General features: G+C 36.4%; 1 protein-coding gene across 7 annotated transcripts in view; it reads right to left on the bottom strand.

Annotated features, from left to right (window-relative positions):
* Positions 1-25,960, bottom strand: part of KCNMA1 (potassium calcium-activated channel subfamily M alpha 1) — a 407,920-nt gene that overhangs the window by 216,194 nt on the left and 165,766 nt on the right. For all 7 annotated transcript variants that reach the window (XM_050976320.1, XM_050976322.1, XM_009087486.4 and 4 more), the window contains one exon: positions 10,542-10,603. In XM_050976320.1, coding sequence (XP_050832277.1) covers positions 10,542-10,603 — 62 coding nt within the window. The remainder of the gene's footprint in view (positions 1-10,541; positions 10,604-25,960) is intronic.

The raw sequence follows: 25,960 nt of genomic DNA, 5'->3' as shown, positions 1-25,960 counted from the left end.
TTACAGTTCTCTTTGTGAAGCCAGTGTTCTGTCAGGTCTTTGAGGATTTAAAAAAAAAAAAAAAAAAAGGGCAGGGGGTGGCACAGAAGGAAGGTGGGATAGTGGTGTTTGCTACATGCAGCAGGGATCTGTAAAGGACTGAAAATGCTCACAAAGAACAGGGAAGGGGGGAAAGCCTGCAGGTATCCATGTTCATGTATATGGGATTTCCCTTCCCTTTTTTTCAGTATTGTTGGATTCCAGCTCTGGTATTTACTGAAGAGAGCGAGCTCTCTTCCTCCTGGTTGCTTAATTACCATGGCACAGTTGGCCCTGTGACTGTCAGAAACGACACATGCGTCAAAAGTGGAATGGGTGTCCTTGCTGCAAGGAATTCTATTTTTAAGCAGAAATGACTCATCAGCTACTGGGGTGTCCCAAAAGCTACAATTTGTCAAGCTGTCGGGAGAAAAGGGAGGGGAAAAAAAGCAAAAGAGGTCACATCTTTATTTGTATCTGAAGCTTAAAAAGCAGAGGGGTAAGGCTGATTACATGTTTAACTCCACTCTAAAAAGCAATCTTCAATGCAAGCCATGTTTTGATAATAGCTCCATGGTCTGGTATTTTTAAACCCTCAGCTGAGTTATCTCTTCTTTTAGAGTATATAGATTTGGGAATTTGTCCAGTGTTAAGGAAGAATGCTTCTAGCTCAGTGTGCACAACTAATTTGTCTACAGGGAAAGCAAGCATGGGACAAAATATTTGCAGATGCACTGTCAGATGCTTTGGGATAAAACAAAAAATGCAGACATTCATCTAGAAAGAGGAAAAAAAGATAAAGATCCAACCTGTAAATCAATTATACACTGGTGGGGTTTTTGAAAGAATTTGAATTGTAATTTAAGAGTATGTTCCCATAGCAATACTAGAAACACATCAAGCAACACGGTATGAGTTTATGAAAACAGAGAAATGAAACTGAGCAGGCCATAAATGTGACTTATACCGTTTCTTTACACAAACTGACCTTCAAATTATTGTGTAGATGGTGAAAACCAACTCAGGGCAGGTTTCCTGAGAACTTGTTTCCAGTAAAAGTTACCAGAACCTAAGCTATTAAATCTAAGCAAATAAATGCTAATCTAAATATTTTTTATCCGTATTTCTTAAGTCAGATCCAAGTCATTATCCAAAAAATGCATATGTAAGCATAACAGTGTCAATAGGCTTATTTTATTGATGCTCTAGACACAGTAAATTATTATTCAGAGTCAACGATAATTAGTAAATTGTAATTCATGCCAGCAAGCAAGCTTGTGCTTCAGATGCTGCACAACATGTACTGTTGCAACACAAATGTAATTTTTAAAATAAATATAAATTTAAAAGACTAGCAAACCACAGGAATGAGAAACTGAGATGTTCCATTGCAATCGTTTTTTATCCATAGTCATGGGTAGAATTTTAAAAGGACACTGATTTTGGGGTCTTTTAGATAACAGACAACTTTTAACACTCTGGTTTCACTGGACTCAGAAACCTGAGTTCATGCATAGATATGAATTGCATATGGTATCAAAACTAATGCAAGTTTTATGCAAGCAGGGCAGCAGAGGATAAACTCCTAAACTTAAAACACCATTTAGAAGTATGGTTTTCTAAACATGCTTGAATATGCCTGACACCTGCCTTCAGGTGAACCTCCATGTCAAAGACCTTTCTCTTAGACAAATCAGACTTTGAGATCCTGCCCTACAAAAGCTAATGGTATTTAGAGCAGATGGGAATAATCTTCTCAAAACAGAACTAGAAATCAATGAAGACTGCCAGGAATCAACTAGAAGCAGCTGTCAATTTGCAGTTCTTTTTCAGCCCGATGTTTAACCTGATGCCTTTGGATTTCTCAGTACACCAAAGCAGAAGCAAGTCATTGGAAAAGAAAGATGCAGTCTGGCACATAGGAGGGTTGAATACCAGTGTTATTCAAATGTCCTTTAACAACTGGCACTTGCTTGGAGAAAACCTTCCAGGTGAGACAAAGACCTGCTACAGCCTTTGTCAAGCCTTGCCCACTCCATTTAAAGGAGCTCAGGTATCCCACATGAAGCATAACAGCATACAAAACCAAAGCACCCCTCAGCAGAGAGAAAAGAATTGGATTCAAAAGGATATTATAATATCCACGTCCAAACATACAAGTTTAAATTTATTTCTTGCTAACAGCTCCAGAACAAGCAGTAAACTTGCCATAAATGCCACTTGTCATAAAATGCCAGAACAGACTTGGAACACAGAAGGGGGAAAAAGCTTGGGGTACTACATATTTGTAGTATTGGTTATTCATTTTCAGATAAGAAATAAAATGCTAAAATCTAACATGAGATTCTCAGAAACATTCATGTATGTCTACACACAGCCTCCAGATTTAAAAAAACAAAACAAAACAAAAAAACCTCACAGACCAGCCATGCTAAATTACCAAAGTGTTATCTAAGTAATTATGGCCTTGAACTGCAAAGCAACATGTTATGAAAAAAAAGTCTGCCCTGAGCTAGAATCACACATCTTCCCTGTGCTTGGATCCATTTGTTTTGTGAGAGTCTCTAAGTCTATAATAATATCAGTAAGATATTACAAAAGATGACGGTGTTAAATGCTCACTTTTTATCCATGGCAGTTTTAGGGAAAAAAAATTCCCGTAAGATTGAAATGGTAGAGACACTCTTGACACTCTTGCAGGCTTAGGTCTTCAGAGCAACGTGTTCTTAATTTCCTTTGTGCTCCCAGGAAACATAGTTAGCTTTACATGGCAGCAGACAGAATAATCAGATATTCTAACATCCTACCAACCAAAACATCACCAAGTATAACTTGGACAAGCCAAATGCCAGTGATGCAGGAAACTCCACCATCATCCTATGGTTCTCTTTTCCAATATTTCCCCACTGTCACAGCTATCAAACTTTCCTTCAGTTCCAAACTCAATCTGCAAAGTGGCACATTATATAGATTTTATCATTTCACTCCCCTACTGGAACAGTGCCATGTCTGCCCTCCCCACACCACAGGGTGTGACATTTTAGGGTAAAATCCTGCTTCTTTGAAAAAGCCTCGTAATGTAAATACAGACAACACCTAAGTCAGACCTCCATTTCCAGTTAATTTCCTCCATTCATTCTTCAAAGAGAGAAACTTGAGAGAGCAGCATGTCTTACTCTCCCAAAAAGTTCTGTGTTAAAAATGTGCCAGTGGGGCAGATTTTTGCCTAGACTGTAATCAGATTTCTGCCAATTAACTAGAAACTGGAGAAGAAAAAACTAACAGCCAAATGTTTAAAAAAAAACATTAGTACATTCCAGCTAACCCTTGAAAAAGAAGGATCTGATTCCTGAAATAAAATACTCTCATCTAAGAGATGGCAAGACTTTAAACCATATAAGAATTTGCTTATGAAAAAGTGAGGACTTAGCTATTTAATGATCAAACTCTTAAGCCTGCTATGGTCAGTATAAACATATTAATTTAAGTGACAGATATTTACTTAAAGGCCTATCTAGCAACATTTTCATACAAATAAAGTCAGTAAATATCACAGCATGTACAAAGTTTTGCTATTTCAGATTACTGACTTATTTGTGGAACAATAAAATTATACAAACTTGAACTTCAGTGATTCCTTAGCATGGCATGCAAGTGGCTGCAGCTGGAAAGCAGCTTTGCAGAAAATGACCTGAGCTGAGAAGTTCACTCCAAGCCACCCATGGGCTCTTGCAGTAAAGAAGGTCAGCAGCATTTTCCAGGCTGCTTTAGGAAATGTGTCTCCAGCATGAAGACACAGGGGAGTGAGATCAGTGAAAGGCACAAAGATGTAAAAGAACCGGAGCCCTGTCATATGAGGAGGGCTGAGAGACTCTTTGCTCTGACAAAGGCTCAAATAATCTTACCAACACCTATAAATACCTGCAGGAGCCTCCTTCAGGTATTACCAAAGAGAGCCATCACTCAGTGGTACTCAGTGATAGTTACTGAGATCTTTTACACGACCCAACACTACAGAAAAGTAATCCCACTGGAATTTATCTCATCATCAAGGTTGTGCATCACAATTACTAAGAATTTCTGTAGAACACCAAGGGATGAAAACAATACCCAAACTTTTCTCCAGAGCTTGATTTGTCAATTATTATGAAAGAACTCTATTTTTGTTTGCCATTTTATCATTCACAGTGTTGCCCATTGAATTCATTTGCAACAATTCATTTTCATTATTTAGCAAACACAAACTACTGGCATTGATTAACAGAAACTTCATTACAGTGGTTTGTCTATAGAACTCAGAATATTTCCATATTGCCTAACCCAAGATTCTGTACCACTAGCAAAAATCAGTGTAACCCAATGTTATTTCATTAAGTGACAAACACATACAGAGCAATTTCTTTATTCATTATTATAATCTCCTAAATAGATTGGAGGAGTTGTTCAGGTGGTGTTATACAAATTTTATCTGCATATAATTTACCAAACTCAAGCTCTCTGAACATGTCAGAGAATGAATGCAAACACTGAGCTAAGAGACTGATAGTACATAAATCATGCATCTAATTTTTCAGTATGCCTCACTACATCCAGGTTTTTTTAATAATTCAAGACAACACACAATTGGTGGTTAAGGGACAATGTCTAACAACAAAACTAGGAGACATAAATTCATACCTAATCCCTTTGTCCTAGAGAGGCAAGTGCATAGTAACACATGGGCAATCATTGCCAGGTGGTTTTTTCCCCTCCACTGTGGTCTGTTTCTTTTGGATTTTGCCTTATAATAATCATATCACTGCTGTTGCTGGATTTGACTCATAATTAACACCATCTGTGCCTAACAAAGACCTTCAATCATCCTGGTATTCAGCTGCCTGCAGAGGCCATGCATTGAGCTGCACACCCACCTGGCTTCAACTGCAACATGCTAATGAAAGCAATGAATCTTAGCTATGGACACTTTCCCAGGAAAATTTGCAGAGCAGTGAAGAAAATTAAAGTTCATTGTCACAAATTGGGCTTTCTTCTAGAAGTCACTTTTCAATTAAAGCAATAATGATGTATACTCAGCACCGACTACAAGCACAGTAAAGATAAAATTAAAATACATATGACCAAAAATCTTATTTAAATGATGTATCAGTTAAAGAGAATTGACTGAGGCTTTTTGAACAGTAGACTTTGTGATTTGCTGAGAATCAGCAGTAGAAACAACTGAAGTTACAATTCTGTTATAATGCTAAAAACCAAGCTACTTCAAAACAAATACAAGAAATTCACTTATATATTGAAGCTAAATTTTCTTTGAATCAGAAAATTACACCTATCCCTCCATTTGACAAGTGAGAAGTTAATAAAACTAAGGGGAATTAAAAGTTTCTTTTTACCTTATGTAGAAAATAGGTGAAGGGAACACATATAACTGGATTTCCTTCAGAATTGAACAAAATTTATCAGCCCAAAGAAATGGCCAGAAACTGCTGCAGTGTTAACAAAATTAAAATTAGCAAAATATTAAAGTTTTATAGCTGCAAGGAATTGTGGGAGACTTCCAAGAATGCAGGGAACAATAGTGTTTTATTCTACTGGCCAAGACATAGACCATTGTAATTTTAGCAACTTCAGCAATGGTAAACATAATCTAACAGCACTTCCTTGAACCAGATCCCAAGATTTTGTCAATTTCTACATCTCTTAGTCATGCATCACAAAAAACTATATATATGTATATTAACTCTACTCTGTACTTAGTATGAAGGAATGCTCCTGTAGCCACTTATTTTGGTTAATGAGTGCACCAAGACAAACTTTAAAAACATAATTAAAATACTTTTGCATGAGTAGATTCCACTCTAAGCAAGGCTTGAAAGGCTTGAAACAAAGTTTAGTATAATTTAAGTCCTTCTTACTTAATTCCTCTAATATGAAGACTGAAGGCTATGTAAAATCTGTGCTCACCCAAAATGCTGGTAAATACATACTTGAGAGTACAGAACCATGAACTGCACAGGAAATCCTTAGCAAAATGAAACAGCATAGCCCTAAAACTGGTTACTTGAGGAAAAAAAAAAGAAAAAAAAAAATCAATCTTTTACTTTTCTGTGTCTTGCAAATTGAAAAGAAATAATACATTCAAAAAACCAAACTGTAACCTGAAAACTATAATAAAATTAAATCTCAAACTGAACTTTTTCTATGAATTGATTTCTGATCCTATTCTGCTTGTCTTGAATTTTTATACATCAGACCAATGAGATCCACTTAAAATTCAGATGTAGCATTGTTGACTTAAAAATTCAATTAAAATTGCTGTTTCCTTGAAGGGCCATGAAACTGAAAAGGAATCATCAAAAATGTTCTGCAGATTATTCCAGTTAATATGGAAAGCCTTAATGACTTGTAACGAAAATGAGACTGGTATCTAAAACCACTCGAGTGTTTATGTTTACACAGACTTACTGAACTATTCAGATAAACTTCATACCTCATACATGTCTGTAAAAGGGGTAACACAGACTACACAAATAACAAAGATGTGAATTCTCCTGGGCAGTAACACTGTATCTGTAATAAATTTAAACAAATCACCCCCACAAGGCTTGCAGTATTTTTGTAGAACATTTTGCGGAGCAAAATCAAATGTCTCTCAAAAGACAAAACACAGAAGAAGTAGCAAACAAGCAGGAAAGCCAACCACAGTGCACGATCACAACTTAGATCAAATGTTCCCATAACACAAGAGAAATTCATAAGGACTTGAAATAAAGTGCTGCTTTCAGGGGAAAAAGAATTTCTAGTAAGACTTTCCAAGAGAATCTGCTAATGACATGTTTCTCCTTGTGCTGTCACACAGGAAAGTTCTCAAACAAAATACATAGATTTCCAATGCATCCTTCCTCCCTAATTTATTCCCATGCAATGGCAAGAAACCAGCAAGAATCCTACAAAACAAGAAACCAGACTTTTCATGTTGCATTGTTTTGTTAAGCAAGTTCTAGTAAAGGACCTCTGGCATGTTTCCAGCTAAATTGCTACTAAACAAGTAGTCAAAATCACCTAGGTTGGAATCATACAGTCTGACTGTTAGCATAGGTGAGAAAGACTTGCTTCACCCCAATTAATAAAGACAACACCCAAAAAATGAACTCAGGAGACAGAGGAAGCACAAGAAAACTGTTTTCCTTGAGGGAATCACAATCCTTTTAAAAAGTCATCCCCATACAGAATAAAACACAAAAATACAATTAATATCCGTCTTTAAGAGTGAACTTTTATGCAGTCAGATATACAGGAGGATGGTTTATATATATATAATAGAAGTTGGACCAAAGGAAGAACAATAATGCAGTAGTCAGAATGTCAGCAATGAAGTTGCAACCATGACAAGGTGGCTTAACACTTAAATATGTTTCCATCTTTCTTATAAATGTATTTGATTAATAGTTTGTGGTGACTAAAAGTATCTTTTTGTGCTCTCTCTCCTGTCATAGCACTGATGAAATGGGCATGGAGATGTGGAGGGTATGTAGGATATTTTCTGATAGTTTTAGAAACATATAGAGCTTTAAGGAAAGCCCATCTTTGTGATGAAGGATTGTGCAGAAAACAAAGTTTGTACCCGAAACAGAATCAGTACAGAAATATTTTATAGCAACACAAAGCTATTCAAGTGGCTCTGCTGAGATGCAGGGCTAACTGGCATGGGGGATGTTGAAGCTGCACCACCTTCTGAGCTCAGCTCTCTCCAAAGAGCATTGCACTGGATGTGCCTTTTCATCTGGTACTACTCTGGCAGAGTGTCAGAGTGATGAACTGGCTAACATAAAAATGCTCTTTGTTTACCCTCCTCTCACAGCTGTGACAACCTTCATACTTCAATTCAGCCTTCATACTGCAATTAATCATGACACATGCTTGCTTGAAAAAACTCTATGGCCTTTTCACTCTTCCCTTCATTATCTAATGAAAAAGTGCTGTTTTTCCCATCTTTCTTGATGCCCCTTTGGTGTGAAGTCATCAGAACTCCACTGTGGACATACCATCACTGCATCTGTAAATCTATAGGCAGATTAAGGGTCTTGGATGAATAGATCACTGCCAAGATCTATTAGACAGCTGCTCACACTGGCACTCTTCAGCTTTGGATTGAGACACAATTCTTGTAACTCTCCACGTAAGAGGCAGTAACAGGTGAGAGCCCATGGCCCAGGCAGAACACACCAGCCCTGGAATGCAGTGTTAAGGAAAGCACACCCTGGTGCATGCCACCATCTCCCTGGTGGGAGCACTAGAGCTGCTGGTCCCCACTGATGCTGGGCAAGCTCTAGTCTCTGTTGTGCCAGCTGCTTTCTTGAGGATACCAGAAGCATTCCTCTCACCCTACCTTCATGATTTCCTGTTTGACCAAATTCTCAAAGGAATGATTTTTTACAAGTATGCACTTGCAGATCTTAAATACACTGATATAACACTGTATTTGATTTTATACACTGATATAACACTGTATTTGATTCTATACACTGATATAACACTGTATCTGATTCTATACACTGATATAACACTATATTTGATTTTATACACAGATATCACAGTGTATTTGATTCTGCATTGCTGAAATGGGTGTCAGGTCAGCAGAATAACATTAAGCACAACTTTTGCCTTTGGGGATATATTTGGGGTGTTTCAAACATGAATTAATCCACTAAGCATGTACACAAAAAAACCCCAAACAAAAAAAAAACAACCACAAACCCAAAAAACCCACAGAAAAGACCAAGATGTGTGTGTAGAACTAAAGAAAGGAGGGTAAGAAGTACAGTATGCTAACATCAGGTTCCTGAATTTAAACTGCAGCACGAGTTAAACATTGACTGAAAACCAAGAGAAATGCCCAGTTAAAACACTTCTTGATCAAGAAATCAATAAGCTGGTAGTAGTACATGGATTGGGTGGCCCAAAGAAAGCTCAAGTGTCCCAGAGACTCTCCAATGTTGTCAGCTTTGCTCTCCTTGAGGAAAACAATCAAAGACTCAAAAATGCAGCGCCTAAAATTCATCATATATCCCATTAGTTTCAAATAAAACCAATTACCCTGACACACAGATGTAGTTGATCTGAAACTGAAACATAGGTAAAAACAGCTTTTAATCTATTCCACACTTTTGACCTGGAAATATCACCTATCCAGAAGCTTTGCCACTTTGCTTTAAAAAGTTTTACAAAGGGACCACTTTACATACTTCAGGGGTGACATATAAAGGAAAAATTGCTAAAATTAACAGAAACATTCGTTGCAATGTTAAGAAGGAAAATCAACAGTCCTCACTTCAAGGGAACTCAAGACAGAACTTGAGTTTTCCCACCACTTGGCTCTTCCCCACAAAGAAAACCTCTGCTTTAGTTATTTGCATTATACTTGACACATCTATGGCTTCAAACTCGCAATACAGAGCTGGCATCCACAAATCCAACAATGTCTGGTGCCACCACCTTCCTAAATACCAGGCTGTACAGATGTCAACAGAGGAATGTCTGATTTTCTGAGTCACAGACTGGCTATTTTAGAACATTACTACTACCATTACAGACAGCAGGCAGGCCCACATGGACTGACTCTGGCATACAATCTTAAGAGTTGCAGTAATGGAAAGCCTTAAACTAAATCAGAGAAAAACAGTAAGCATGTCATCATAGAACTTTAAATTGCTATTGATTCTTCACAACATCACTCTCCCAAAAGAACAGTATTCAGGGAAGAATATTTTTAGGTCCCTTTTTATTCATTTCTTCTGTGTTAGGCTACCACTGTGCCTGTTACAGCACTGACAGTGCCCAGCTCAATGTGAACACAAGGGTGGAGTATGAACGGTATCAGAATATGGTCTGAGTTATCTCATTTGTATCAAACCACCACACAGCCTGATGAAACTTTCTACTGCCTGGCCAAAACCCCAACACTGTATGATAACATCAGAGTAAACCTAAAAAATACTGAGATGCTTTGCAGACCATTAGTAGTTCACCTCATCGTGGTAGAAACCTATCACAGTCAGAAGGTGGAAATACAGAGATGCAAGATGCAATGCTCATACTGCCTAATTCATGCAGAGGTTTTCAGAAGTGTTCTTGTCAGTCTCCCCAGATGCTTTTTTCCTCCTCCAAACTGCAATTTTCTGACAAATATTTTTAGCCTGTAATTCTTATCCTAGTCTTGATTTTGAAAGATTCTACACGTGTGTAATGAATATAAAAACGGTAATTTTGCAACAGTATGTATAATCTCAATACACAAAAGTAGTTTTCCTGCCACTCTACAGATCCAATGTGACTGTGTTCAGTTTAGTTTAGGTAATGTTTTTTTCCCATTCCTGAATTATTTTTGTAGAACCTTTGCTATTATAAAGTTCTTTGCACTCAGGCGATGAGACCAAGCACTGATTTGAAGTAGATGAATGGAGAAATTCAGAGATGTATAATTGCTGCAGGAAAGGAGAGGAAGGAAAATGTACTCAAATACTCACTTTGATGAATCTATGAAGTATATTACAAGAGCACCAATACTAAGAGCGAAGACTAAGACAACCTACAAAAGAAAAGAAAAGAGTAATTATTTAACAACATTAACCATTTATTCTTTCACATACAAAAAAGACAACAAAAATAAATCATAAGCTAGTTTAATTTCAGCTCCGATTTTCTTTAGAAAATTAGTCCTACTTGAGCTTCAAACATTATATATTACCATAGCATGCTTTCTTGCATTAAAAAGAGATCAAAAATCTGGCTTTACCAGACCTATCCTTCAGGATAGCTCATTAGTGCATAAACCAAGAGTAACCAAACTTCCATTTATATACATGGCTGTGAAACCCACAGGAAAACTCTGAGAATGCATTCATGTCCATAGAGACTACAGTGAACTTGCAACAGTTTAAAGCAATACTTGATGCAGCACATCATGACAGTTATGACTTTTCTTGACAGTCCAGTACAGATGAGTGCTGGAATAAAAACATGTTGATTCAATACAGGCTTCAGACTCCTTTCTGAAGCTGCTGCATCATAAACAAGCCTGACTGAGGATTACAGTGCAAAGAGGGGACACACAAGGTTTTCATTCTAAATAGACTTTCTGAAACAGTGTAGACATTCCTCTGCTCCCAGCTATCACTCAAGGCAGCATCTGAAGCAAGGTATAACTATTACATAAGCAAACTCTGAAGTTCTGCATGGCCAATATCAAACATGTGCATACCATCCAATGAAACAGTCATTAATGTATGAAAATTACATAATTACTACTAATTGTTGAAATAACTATTCAACTTAAGCTTAAATGATTTTTCCTTACTTTTATATCCTGCTGACCATAATACGATTTACTCTGTGACTGTCTGAAAAAGGGCGTTTTGCCTGAGTACAAGTATCTGCTGTCTTGTCTCATGCATTATCACCCAAACCAGCGAGATCTGTCTATCAAATTCAAGAATCCAAGCATGAAATTCATTGAAATAACATTTTTACTACCCAAGTCTAATATATTGTTAACATCTAGAGTTTAAATCTTCTTTCATTGTGTACAAGGTGAAATGAGCAATTAAATTCATAGCACTGGTAGGAGTCTCACCATCACAAGAAATTATAGTTGTGAATAGAACCTGAGAATTTTTATCTGACAATATATCCCAAATTATGATTAGCAGCGATCTCAAGGCCCATTTTTCTCTGAATTAAGATAGTGGGAATCACATTATTATGCTCACTCTGCCCTACCTGTTGGAATATTCCAAGCTACATACAATCACGGTTTCAATCTCAGTCAAATCTGCTCCATTATTTATTATCAATCCATTTCAAGGAAAGTCTTCATTTTTTAAAAAAACAAAATTTTAAAGAGTGCTGAGTGTTCCAAGAACACAGAGCTTACAATTTTGGCAAAACTTGTGCTTTTTCCCAAACCAGTTTTAAACACAGCTAATCACTTTCAAATAATTTAAAGTCAAGTATTAGTGGTAATGTTTTACCCTGTATTCTGTGGAATTATTTCTACAGTAACAGCACTCTCAAAGCCACTATTAAATATAGGTATCTCTTAAAAAAAAAAAAAAAAGAAAGAAAGAAAACAGCAATAAAAAAAATCAAAAGCAAACAATCTATAAATAACAGAAGAAAGAAAAGAAAAAAACAACCCCAAAAAAGCCACAGGACAAAAGAGATTTACCCTATGGCAGAGTTTTAGGTTGCAGAATGCTGAGATGGCCACTTAATGCTGGAAATGAAATTTTAAAAACTAAGATTGCAATCCATTTGGGACCCTATAAATACTCTTCTTATTCATTCAAGTTTCACAAAGCACACAAGGGCTTTGTAAAACTTTTATTTTCCTTTTCACATAGCAAGTCTTGAGTTACGACTTCTAGTCATTGCCTCCTACCCAAAGGAGTCCTGTAGAGCAAACCCAGCAAAACACTCTACCAGCCTTACATTTCAGTTACAGCCAATCCTTTGTTAATCATCACTGTGCTGCCTAAATGGTATAGACATTCCAGGTGAGACCTTCCAAAACACTTAAGGCTTTCAGGTGTTCTGTGACAGTTCATGTAACTGGCACTAAAATGCAAATATCTGTATTTTGCAAGCAGCTCCAGATTCCCATGCTACACCAAACAGTGAGATATGTATGTATGCAAGACTACAACATTACCCTACTGTTATTTATATATATATATATATATACATACACAACACATTGATTTTAAATTAAGGCTTATTTTCTCTTCTATTGCCTTGAAACACATACCTAACATGATACATAATGTCTCAAAGAACCACAGAAATGGTATCAGAAGAGAATGGAACATGAAACTCCATTTCTTTTTCCTGCAAGCAGTGAAACACATTTTTCCTTTTGCTAATTGACAGAGGAGTTGAGCTGAAATTGAAACCATCAAGTGGGTGGGAAAAGCAGATGCTGAACCAATCAGGTTAAAGTTATAATAAATTAAAAACCAAAGAAATAAATTTTAACAAACCCCAAACTCTTGTATGCTATATGATAATGTCTCAGATGCAAGTTTGTTGTATTCCCATTTAAAGAATGTGGAGTGTAACCTGGATGACAATTACTGAGTTTGCTCTATTGTTCCCTAGATTGCAGGGGAGATAATATCTGTTTTAGAGACTTTACTAGGCTAGAGGGGTGTCACAGACTTAGACCCATACCCCAAATTCACAGCAACTAAAATCTGAGGGAGGGAAAAGCACATATGTATGTGAATAACTGCCTTTCTTGTTAACTAGGCCATGGCAAGAAGTTTGCTTCCTTTGTTTATTACTTCAAAATATTTGCCAAAAACATTGCAATTGCTACACATTTATTATAACCCTTCTGTACAGAAGGAAAGAATCATTTAATTTATAATAGCTTGCTGTTTGTATAAGATTGAGAAATGTGAACTCATGTGCTAACAGCTATACTGACTAAGCACTTACTAACAAATTAAAAATAAACACCAATCTGATTAAAGAAAAGAGAGGAAAATACATGTAACAGTTGCTGCATATCCCTAAATCTTTTATAAAGAAAGGAACAGAAAAAATCCAGCGCCAGATTTAAACAAAAGTGTAGAATGCCTTTTTAAGGCAAGAGTCAGAGAAACTGCAGATAAAATCCATCAAAGGAAAACTAAAAATGTTTTGACTGATTCCAAGATGCTCTAGAAGAGCTTTGACTGCAGTCAAAATTTAAGCATCCATAATAAATACAAAAAGGAAAAAAGAGAAAGAAAAAAAGGGGAGTTTTGATAAGGGTGTAACAGCATAATGATACTGCAGGCAAGCACCAACTCTGAGAAGCACTCTCCCAAATAAGCTCACCTGCCAGGCCCCAGCCTATGTAACAAAGGGATAATCCAAGGGGTGGCACTGTTCCCTCTACAACTCCAAAACTGCATTACTGAAGAAAAAAGGGAAAGAAAAGAGGCTGGTCCATTAGACAGGAAGGCTACAGTTAAAAATGAAGGGACTCTAGAGCAGGAACTTCAGTCTCTCATACCCTGTAACACTTGAACATTCTGTGAAAGAATGCTAAACAGAACTCTTTGAAGTTTCAAAGGCAAATTCTTGCTTATACAAGATTAAATTATCCAAACATAATTAATACAAAATAGAAGAGAACTCAGGAGGAAAAGCAGAAAATCAAAAAGGAATAATCATCTCCTTTTATTTTCCTCTAAAATTAAGTATTAAAAAAGGAAGTATGCAGTAAAAAAAAAAAACTTTCAGAAATCTATAACCCCTAACACCTCAGGGCATCAGAGTTCTTATTTTTTTCTGACAACAATCTGTTCTGTACTGTTCTTCAAAAATATTTCTTTCAAACTCTTACTCTATGGGTAAATTATTCAACCCAAAGGCTACTGTAATCCTTAGAATATACTAGGTTCTTAGTTACTAATATTTTTTGAAATTCACTTTGTTTTCATTATTACATTCACACAGTTAATTCTGTTAAGATACTCAGTTTTATCAACTGTGATTTTAAAATAAAATTCCATTCATTATTATATTTATAATTAGTTATGGAGAACACTAATTAGTTCCTGTCACATAAAGCTAAAACCTCAATGATCCATTAAACTTTTGTTACACAAACGTTTGCACTACTAAAATGTGAATAGCCTGATGTTTTGATCTCACCTGGATGAAAATTCTCATACTTTATAAATAAACCCCAAATGTCCTTTAACCATCAAATAAGAAATCAATTGTAGTTCTTTTATAGACAGACAAAATTTGCTTGTCCAGATTTGTTAGGAGTGAAAACTGTAAAAATCCAAGGACACACCTGCTTCCAGTTACAGTTCAGAAGTCAGCAGTTGCTTCTAGCTTGGCAATCCCAGCATTACTCTGCAGACTCTAGGAGATGTACCCACATCTCTGCAATTACTGCAATTTCAAAAAAGTAACACCTTCTTGACCATAGAAGATCCAGATTATCTTACCTAAAATTGCCAACTCTTAGTTACTTAGTTAACTTAATTGCTAACTGTTACTTAATTGCTAACTCTTAGTGACGAACTCTTAGTTTTGAGCTTGAAGCAATTAAAACACTAAATCCAAACTTTGCAATTTTTATAGCCACATTAAAAACTTTTCAGAAACCCAGACTCAAAAATCTTTTACAAGATTTTACATGCAAGTCACTTCCTTTCAGTTACCTTTTATGATTTTTTTTTTGTTTGCTGCTATTAAACAAAAAGGAGTTAACTAAAAAGTTAATCAGCTATTAAATTTTACAGTAACTAATTTAGTCATCAGTACACAATAAAAACAATACTGTAAATTTGGCAGCTTTACAAGATTTTTTGCTATATAAATTTCCCCCTTCAGCAAAGCTCATATGGACTTAGATTTTCCAAGACAAGTCTGAGTTCATCCAAAAGAGGAGGAGAAGGGGAGTGAGAAATGACTACCTAATAAACCAGTGGGCAGTAAATTCTCTGTGAACTTCTATCAGAAAATTCACAGCAAGGATTTAACTTTAAAACCAAAAGGCATCAAAGTAGTCCAACATGAGCTCTGACTGATGACCATGAGCAATCAGAAGACTTGGTTATTGTCCCTAGTCCCACCACTCCTGTGATGGGTGACTTAAGAATATTAATTGACCTCGCCAGGCTCTCAATTCTCCCTCTTGCTTTCATTTGGCAGGAATACTCCATGTCAACTCATTAGGGCAACCACTCCCTTCACTACAGGTGTTTGCAGTGGATCTTGCACAGCTGAGACCTCTCCTGAGGCCACCAAGACCCCAAACAGGACATGGCATCAGTGGCAGCAGCACTGCCTATGACAGCAAAAGGGCTTGGTGCATTAAAGGGTTTTATTTCAGTAGAAAAGTGTCAAAAACTCTGTGATAAACCTTCTGCCATTTTTCCTAGAACTATATTTTTGGTACCATTAAGTTACTACCTAGTATAATAAGGTTTCAATTTATTACTAAAACTAAAATTCTGTACGTATGGCAAATATATCTTTAAAAATACAGTTCACATGTAATGAATCTCTTTTTACAGACTTGAATAATATTGATAAGAAATATAGAAACAACCTTTCTGGGACAGAAAACAGCTATCAGCAAACAGAGAAGAGTTACAAAAAAAAAAAAAATTGGCACATATTTAGTTCCCAAATATCAAATTTATGCATCAGAGCAGTAATTTGGGAATATCTGAAAGGTACAAGTAAAAGCCATGGTAAAGGCCTGAATCACTGTGAGCTTGCCAACTACTCATGACTGTAGTAAGTAACTGATGTAATAGGTCACAGGGAATAGAACATGAAACATCTCTGAATGAAACCAATCTAAGGAGAATTAGCAAATTCAGTCTCCCTGCCACAAGCTCTGTTTTCCTCTCTCTCCAATAAAAGATTCAGCTTTCTTGCATAGACTTGAACAGACTACATCTCATTTGAGCAGACTGGTTATTATAAGGAATGCTGTGAAATCAAAATTAAGGAATTATTAGAGTAGAGCTCAGACATGGAAATCCAAAAAATCAAACCAGAAATTAAACAAACAAACAAAAAATACCCTTATGTACTTTTCCACACACAGTTCCACTCTGATTTGAGGAAAAATTATTTAAAAAGTAAGTATTTTTGCTGTGATCTGTTCTGTACATGCTTCAATATATGTTAATATTTCAGCTTCATTTTGCTTTCTTATACAGATTGAGGGTTTTTTTCTCAACTTTCTACTGACATATTGACAATAAAACAAAAATTTCTGTTAAATCCATAAATGTGAAAAGACTGAGATTTTCTAATTAGTGAAAAAATACAAGACAAAAAGTCCCATCTGTTAATGGTGCTCTGTAGCTTGAAGTTAATTAGATTTGCTGGGAGAGTGCCTGGCAATTTAACCAATTAAAATACATGCAACTTTTCCAATTCAGTATCATTAGTCAAAAAAACCAGCAGTACCTTCTATCAAAATGTCCCACTTTCTAGGGCTAAGTGGATGGCGTTAAATGTCTGTAAATATCTGCACATTTGAGGGGCTTTTCTGCTCCCCAAGCTAAAAGGTTCTTCCTGCTGAGTACCTAGCAGCCACCCAAATTAAGGTGCAATTCACCCTGTGTACATTGGTAGAAGAACAACTCTCAGAGATTTCCAGTGGGTGCGTGACTGGCTCTATAACCACGTTGAGCAAAAGCGTTTTTTGTTGGTGACCATCACCCACCAACTACTGGGGAGGTCAATGCTCTCCTTTCCAAGCTCCTCACTGTCCCACTGCACATAAGGACTGCCAATAAACCTACTGGCATGTTGGCTTAGAGAAACCGGTGATGAGCTGTCAACCAGATCCTGCAAAAATGAAAACCAACCAGCTCAACTGCAGAATTGCACAAAGGCCAAAGAAGCCAGGGAAGGGTCCCCTGTCACACTGTGCACTGCTCCAGAGCAGCACTCAGACTGCTGGCTGATAATTCACAGTCCCAAGCCCACTGCTCAGCACAAGAAAGCCTCTGGGTTTCGTGTCAGACCTTGAAATGCAGCCCGTGGTCATTAACTTGTTTCTCTGTTTCTATGTTACTATGCTTCAGTTGTGACAAAAGGGAGTTTATCTCCACATGAGGAACTGGAACCAGGTAACTTCAGCTGGAACACTTTGTTCTAACAATATTTTGGCCTACCTCTGGCTAAACAAAGTGATCAAGGGGCGATGAGGAAACAAGCTGCACTTTTTGCTATAGTGCCCACACAAAGAAAAACGCCACCAGATCACTGAACATCTTGGGAAACACAAAAGTGCACTAATTCCTGGACAGAATAAAATAAAAGATATTACCCCAAAATCACAATCAAATTCATTATAATTAATTTATAAACTAATCTATGATGGTGCAACATCTGGGAAATTAATCAACTTGCATCAAATAAAAATATTTACCAGTAAAATGTAATGTAGTTATTTGCCAACCCACCCCTGTATCTGGAGTACTGCAATACAGAAGTGAAAAATCAATAAACTAAAAAAAAAAAGAAAAATACTGGAAAACATGGTCTTCTTGAATTAAGCAATTATCTATTCCTTCATTAGCATTTATTTAAAAAATAAAAAAACTAATAAATAATAATACAAATACACAAAACCAAACAAAACCACAAAAACTAATTTCACAGTCGTTGTCCTTACTTCAATAAACCATACTCCTCATCAGTTACCATTCACAGTTTTGTAACTGACAACAAAATAGGAGAACATCCAAGAGACTGCCAAAGAAAATACAAGACAGAAAACAAAGAATAGTGGTAAAAATTCCAGAAAAGAATAATACAGTACAGTAAACAAAATTCAGTGTCTTTAAAATGCTAAAATCAGAAAGATATCTGTGAAGCAAAGGGTTTGAGGTAAGGAAACCACTCAAACGAGTTCTCAAGGAAAAAGGCAGTCCAAAATGTGAATCTTCTGAGAATTTAGGGCTCTTCCTCCAATTCAGAGTGCGTTGGTACAATATTATACATATTAACAGTACTGTGAAAGGGAGCCCAAGCTTTACCGCCATGTCATAAGAAATTACTGAAAGGAAGTACATTTCTTTGTGAATGAATCACTTTAAGGATGACATTTAATGAAATTATTTACCTTATACATTCAAAATTAATACTAGATTGTATGGCAGACAAAAGGAATCCTCACATTCCTCAATTATTTTGACATTAGTCTGACATGCAACCTACACAACAGACAGTCATGCCAATAAATGTTCAAAGAAGAATTAGAGGAAGAGGTTACTCCTTCTAGCTAAGGTTTTATAATTGAATAAATCGGTAAATTTTCAGATTTCGTGTTACTCAGATTTCCTGCAGCTATTCCTCAATTTTCAAAAAGCAGAACTCCACAAACAAATTGTTTCTCCATTTGAACTGGTGAGTTTCTTAGTCACAAGAGCTCACACATACAGCAAAGGTAAATACAGCTGTGGACATATTTGAAAAACTGGAAGCTCTTGGCTTCGGTAAAGCCTAGTAAATTTTCATTCAAGAAAAAGACTGAATCAAGAATGCTGAAATCATTCAGCACATGACAGAGCATTTGAATGCTTGTCAAAGAATGCACTTTAAAGCATTATGAAAACAAGACACAGAAGGGAAAAGACTCACTGCTAAATGCATCTGACAGGCTGCAAAAGCAGTTTGCTGCTGCAGAACTAACATCACAGCTCTCCTCTTCCATGCACCATTACCTAATGCAGGCTTTCCCTTAAACCTTTTGTAATGTAATATAATATATGTAATTTAGCATTTCTATTTCCATATCAAACATAGAGTACAGCAATTTCTGATACTCTTGCAAATATGTTGGTCAACTTCTACTGTAAGTTTAGGAAAACCCAAACCTGTTTCATAGATTTCTAACGAGAGGTAGCCATAGACACCACGTTTTTAATAGGGACCACTAAACCTTTGGCCATTCACACGAGGATTTTCAGGAGCTCACTGCTCCTCAAGTCATGTTCTCTGCTCAGCAATTTGGCACAGCTATCAAACCTCTCAATTTCCAACAGCAACAAAAAAAGACAATGTAAACTCTTCTGGCTTTTAGACTAATTTGAACTGAAAAGCCTGACAATTAATTATTTGATACAGTCATTGATCATGAGATCAGTTCTCCACATAATTAGAAAATAAAATTTAGCATATTTAAGGGAGCAGCTAAACCTAAAGTAGACGTTTAAGGGTTGTGGTGATCTTGGTTTATGGGTAAGCACTCCCAGCAAGAAAGCCATTTTCAGTGGGCTTTGGAGTAACATGGAACAAGTGTTCATATAGTTGCTTCTGCAACTTAAAGGAAAATATGTATTAATGTTTTTTCATCTTAGGTAAAATCTGCATAAGCATAAGTATATGCTACTATAGGTCAAATCTTGATTCACAAGACTGCACTGATTTGCAGACCTTGATATTTCAGAGAAAGACAAGGAGGTCTTTGATGCCATCAATTAGAGGCACTGGTGATTTCCATACTGTGATTGTCAAGGTGATGTTATGTTGTGAATATTGTTAATCTGGAATGATGAGTCAACATATCTACCAAATTATAGGAAATTCACATGAAGTATGAAATTAAATCAGTGATTTGCAACTATCACTAAAGACCAGTGCAGAAAACAAATGAAGCAGCAAGCAAATATAAAAGCTATTTTACACAACAAACCTTTTCTTGCAGCGAATGCTTTTTCTCAGTGGTAGGATGGACAGACTCGTTTCTCTGTTAGGATGCAAAGACTGATTAATTCAGCCAACCTGCTCCCTGCAGAAGAGCTTTTCTGTTTTGCTATGTAGTTATAATTTTAAAACTGAAAGCTTTATTGTGAGCCTTTTTCTATGGGGTTTGAAGATGGCTCAAGGCTTGCAGAATCAACTTCAAATGTAACTCTCTAACAGCCTTACTTTTGAAAAAACACAGCAGTGACCACTAAATAAGGCCTTGAAACCAACTGGTACCTCAGCAGACTTCTTCTGTTGCTAGTGACAGCATCCTCAGGTCCTTTAAGTTTCACCCTCTGGTGTCATGGCTTTTGTTTTTCTTTTTATATAACAGGAAGAGTTTAATTAAAATAAAAAAAAAAAAATCTCTCAAAGTCTTCCTTTTCTCTGAGTCCACAGTCTTTGCATCTTTATCTGGCTTTGCTAGCCTATAATATTTCTTATCAGCATCTTTATTTTTCATGCAGACACCATCTTGAGAGTAGAGACCCAGGAAATTGCCTGCCTTCCCACCTGCTTTAGAGGGTCCTTTATGAAGGTCTAAGAATGAAAAGACTACCAAGTTTCATCATGGTGTGGTCTTATTCACAGGCATAAAAGAGGGTAGAGAACGAGGAACATCCAACATCAGCTTATGTTCTGTCTCATAAATGTCAGCAGGTACATAATTTTTCCCCTTTTCTGCATGCTTGCTTCAGCCTAGCTGTAGTCTCTTTCCAAGGCACTTCTGACAACCACCAAAAAACACCAAAATTGGAAAAACTACCAGGCAATCACACACCTGTCATGGTGAAAGAGATTTATAAGAGATATTCTTACGACTCTGTGTCTTTCTGTTAATATGCAGTTTTAGTTGACATTTTAACAACATTACAGAATAGGTAGAAGTTGAAAGTACATAATGGATTTGAAGGTTTTTTTAAGTATTGCAAAAAAATAATTCTATTTTTTGTGAACTATAAAAAACATCCAGGAGCAAACCTTGTGAAAGACAAAGTGGTTTTCTCTGAATAAGTACTGCAGAACTTGGCTGAGATTCCTGTAAGGTAAATTATGCCATTGAAGTGTAAACCCTTTTCATTTTTCTTTTAATGTGCTTTCCTTCCCTGCCTCCTGAAACTCTACTTGATATTGAGCTCCTACAGAGATTCAGTCCAATGTTGCTTTATTCAAAAACCATTTTATTTTAAAATAGGTCACTTTCTAAAATCTATTCTTAAACAGAATCTTTGAAAAGCAGATGTCAATGAAATTACCTTTTTAACACATCTTTATCTTTAACAAGAGTTTAAGTCTTTAGCCTGGGACGAGAAGTTTCTCCCTCCCAGCTGTAGGCCAGCTGCTTTCCTCCACTGTGCTAAATCCATTTCTCTGATGCTCAGCTTCCCCTAAAGACACTGCTCTTGTCTAGTAAAGGAAAAGCTGGCAGGTAAAAGAGAAAGGCCATCAGAGTAAGGGAATGGTCTATTTTGGCTTTTTATCAAACCAAAATCTCATCAACCCTTGGCTTTTGTCAATGACCTCCTCACTCTGAAGTTCACTGCAGTTCATTGCACTTACAGCCCCACACACAGGACCAAAAAGCAAGAAAAAACAAGAAAATGATTAAAAGTAGTGCAGTGACACTTAAAAAATGGCAATGACACTTGAAAAGTGTTTATAGCAAGTCTGCAAATGAGAAATATTTACACTGCAGTGATGGCACTGTACAAGAAGGAAGTCTATCAAGTCCTAATACTAACAATTAATTTGTTTTCTCAACAGCTTGGCTGAGGCGCTTCCTTTCTGACTCTCAGGCATGGCTGGAAGACAGAGCTTTCAGCATTCATAATTTCAAACACTAAGTTAAAATTCCATTTGCTGATTGCCCAAAAGCCCAGAACGCCTCTCTGATCAATCTTAGGACAAAGCCCCACGTAAAAGGGTGCCAAGGCAGACTGCTGACTGTGATTCATTAACACCACTGCCAGCAGCACTGACACACTCCTTGGAGGTATCTTGCTGAAGCAGTTTCTCAAGCCATAGCTTTGTTCCTTATCACGGTTACAGGTATATTAGACACCAGGAAGAGAAAGCACACATTCATGTGTTCTTACAGGACTGAAATTAAAGCTGCAGCTCTCTCTTAACTCTAAGAACTAGAGTAGGATGTCACTAGTGACGAGACCATGCTGCAGGGCTACTCCAGAACATCAAACATGGGCATGAGGAAAGGCTGCTGTGGATGAACAGAGACTTGGTTAGAAGAGGTGACACGGAGTTAGCACAGACACTCTGACACAAATAGTATAAGGTATAAGCTGCACAGTAACCAAACAAACTGTCTTATTTTTGTACCAGTTCTTGAGTGAATTAGAAGCAAATGACCACTGTACTGAATAAAGAGAGCACCTGTTTGCTGTGGTTCATGTTAATTTCATGCTTATTGTTAAATGGTTCATTGTATTATCCCCCCCCCATGCTTTACTTCCTAAAAATGGAGCAAGATTTTTAATATCAATCATCTTCCACTTCAATAATCTTGACACTAAAAAATGCTCGGAGAAGTTATTACCTCACCACTTTTTTAAATCAAGTATTTAACAGCAATGAGTCAGTTATTTCATAGTTCTCATTTTGTCCAGAAGCTTTTAAACTCTGTGGCCAGATCAATGTTCACGTGTTTGATGTTCACTCTCTAGTCTCCTGGTGTATACACAAACTAAAATGAAAAATGTACATTACCCAAGTGCACTGCTATTCCTTTTTCACAGAAAAGCATAAAAAAGAGAAACTGTTAATAGTCTGATCTCAGAACAAAGTGTTCTCAGTACATTAACAGCATTTGCTCAAGTTGTCATAGACTGAAAGTATGAGGAATTTACCATCTTAGTTTCATTTCTTCTGTATTTGTTCGCAGGCACAATATACTGTCTCCAGCAGACTGATGAAAAGCCCATACTTGCATCTTTTTTACAATAGAAAACATTTTAGTGGACAAAAGTTCCTGCCTTCAATTCAAGCTCCTGAAGCTTCTTCACTGTGATGCAGAACTGAAAGGAGACTCTGAAATACTACTTTCAAGAACACACGGATGAACACTTTGATATAGTAGTGGAAACCACAAGAATTAATGGAGTTTTGCATATTTTAAGCTCAGACTGTCCAAGGGAGTTTAGGATCTCAATTGCTATAAAACTCCCTAGGGTTTGCATGACCTGGTTGTGGTAGTAGGGCAGGGGGGCTGCAGGGGTGAGTTCTGAGAAGCTGCTGGAGGTTCCCCTACACTCAGCACTGCTGTTACCAAGGCTGAGCCCATCAGTGATGGTGGGGGCTCTGTGGGGGCTGTGTCAGGGAAAAGGCAGGAAGCAAAGCACAGACAGACCTAAACAAGAAGGAAAATATATACACAGCATATACATGAACTTCTATTTAACTCTAAAATCCCACATATTAAATTCACCTGTTCATAGCATGGACATTTTCTTCACACTATTCCTTTCACACCATGTGGACTGACATAGTTGAAAAGTAGGCCATGCAATTTTTGCATGAATACTGTACTTCAAAAATTGTCCTGGCAATTTTTTTAAAGAGACAGGTTTTTCTCTGCTAGTCCTTGTGCAAGAAGATGTGTTTTGAATCTGAGATCTATACATTTGAACTTCTTGTTGGAAGACGACAATTAAGCTTGTTTGTGTGAAAACTGAACCTGTTCTGAAAACATACAAACATTTTTGAAAAATACTAGCTTCATAGTTATTTTGAATTCTTCTGCTCATTGTATGTGTGACTAAAATTCACTTTAAGCCCTACTTTGAGTCATGAACTTAAGAGAACCTGGACTGTCTTTTCTTCTTCACCAAATCAAACTCAATTTGAACCAACAACTGACACTCAGCCATCTTCATTATCCTATTTTTCACTGTGATGACGAATTCAAGCCCTTTAATGATCTATCACAGCTAATATGCATTAGTCAGCTTTTAACGTCACTGCAATAAAGTTGCATAAGCCATGAACTTAAGAGCTCCTTTAGCTGCAATTTCATGGACTGTAGTTTATAATACATCCACATGTTTGAGGTGTTTTCACCATATGGAAGTAATTTGGCATTTAAAACCAATCAGTCAAAACAAATACCTCTTAATCAAATTTCTTCTTTTTTCCATCCAACTTGTATTGCATGTTTTCATTGATTATTGTATGGGTTTCTTGAGTTTTATATGATTTCTTGAATTTTTACTTTGGTGAGGCTTGTAGAGCTGAATAATATGACAATATTAAATATAAAACATATACAGGCAATGTTTTAAATGAATGCCAAATATGATGGAAATCAGTGTCAAAATAAGACAACTTGCTCAGATATCTTAACAGACTAAGTTCTGGTACACTAGGCCTAACTGGTATACACAGAGAGCAAAGTATTACATTTAAAAACACTTGTAACACTTGGAAAATGAATGAAAAGTATTTCTATTTGTATGCTATTTTTTTTTCCATCTAGGAATAAAGATAACTTATTGGCATCATTCAGTTCTGAAAGCTTACTTAAACCTCAGTTAAAGGTAAATTTTACAGAAGGAAAGTATTGTCCCTTTGCATTCATCAACTTGATAAACTGTTCCATCCAATAAGCTTTTTTTTTAAAACCTACTTTTGGCACAACCAAAGTTACGTAACCTGTATGAATTTTTTTGCATTATTTAGAATAAAGAAGAACATCAAAGTGTTATTTCAACCACTTCCAAAACACATTTGAAATTTTCTTTTATTTCAGATGTTTTTGTATTCTAATAGATAAATGTTACTTGATGAGTAAGAAAATTATTTACTGCTTCGTGCAAAATAAAATAGTATTACATGCAACTTTAATTGTACCAGCTTGTCAGACATCACAAAAATAACCTGCCTGACATCTATTTCGACCAGTCTCATTATTATTCTACTGTTTCTACTTCATTTCCAAGTGAGACTGATTATTGCTGCTAAAGTATTGCCCATCTGGAAATACATCACCTCCTCAAGGGCCTTGCTGATTTACCAACTATCAACAACAAATTTCCTTGGTGAGTTTCCACTTTGCAAAACCAGTCATTAAAATTCACAGGTTTAAGTGTTTAGATTGTTCTCCTAACACTGGAAAGTGCTGTTGGGGGAAGAAAAATAAATAAACCTTCCAAAGTAGCTTATGAATAAGTAACAAAACAGAAAGTACATGATCGTGTTTGACTCACTGTTTTTAGCTCCAATATGATGTCACAGCATATCAAGGTAATTAATGTATAATTACCAGCATCAGTAACAAAGGGATCACTTTGCATTATGCGAACAAAACCGTATCTCTTGTGCCTCATGTATGCCTTTTATCTACTCTGCGTAGCTGCTACAGGGGCAAAGAGAAACTCATTTTGTTTGACTTGGTGATTTTTGGAGTGACATGAAGTTAAAAATCCTCTGATAGATCCAACTTGAATTTATAATCAACAGCCAAGAGTATCTTTATTCTAATGTAATGTCACTGTCAAGCAGTATCTAACTTCAGTATATACTATCAAATATCTTCCAAAAGTTTATTAAACTTTTAAAAGCAAGACATGTACAGAAATTTACCTCATAACAACATTAACTTTTAGCAACCTTTTTTTTCCCTGTTCAATTACATGCCACAAACTGAAGA

The sequence above is a fragment of the Serinus canaria genome, chromosome 6 (genome assembly GCF_022539315.1).
Source record: "Serinus canaria isolate serCan28SL12 chromosome 6, serCan2020, whole genome shotgun sequence".
Lineage (NCBI taxonomy): Eukaryota > Metazoa > Chordata > Aves > Passeriformes > Fringillidae > Serinus > Serinus canaria.
The sequence above is the reverse complement of the archived record's forward strand: the minus strand, read 5'-3'. Positions and strand labels throughout refer to the sequence as shown.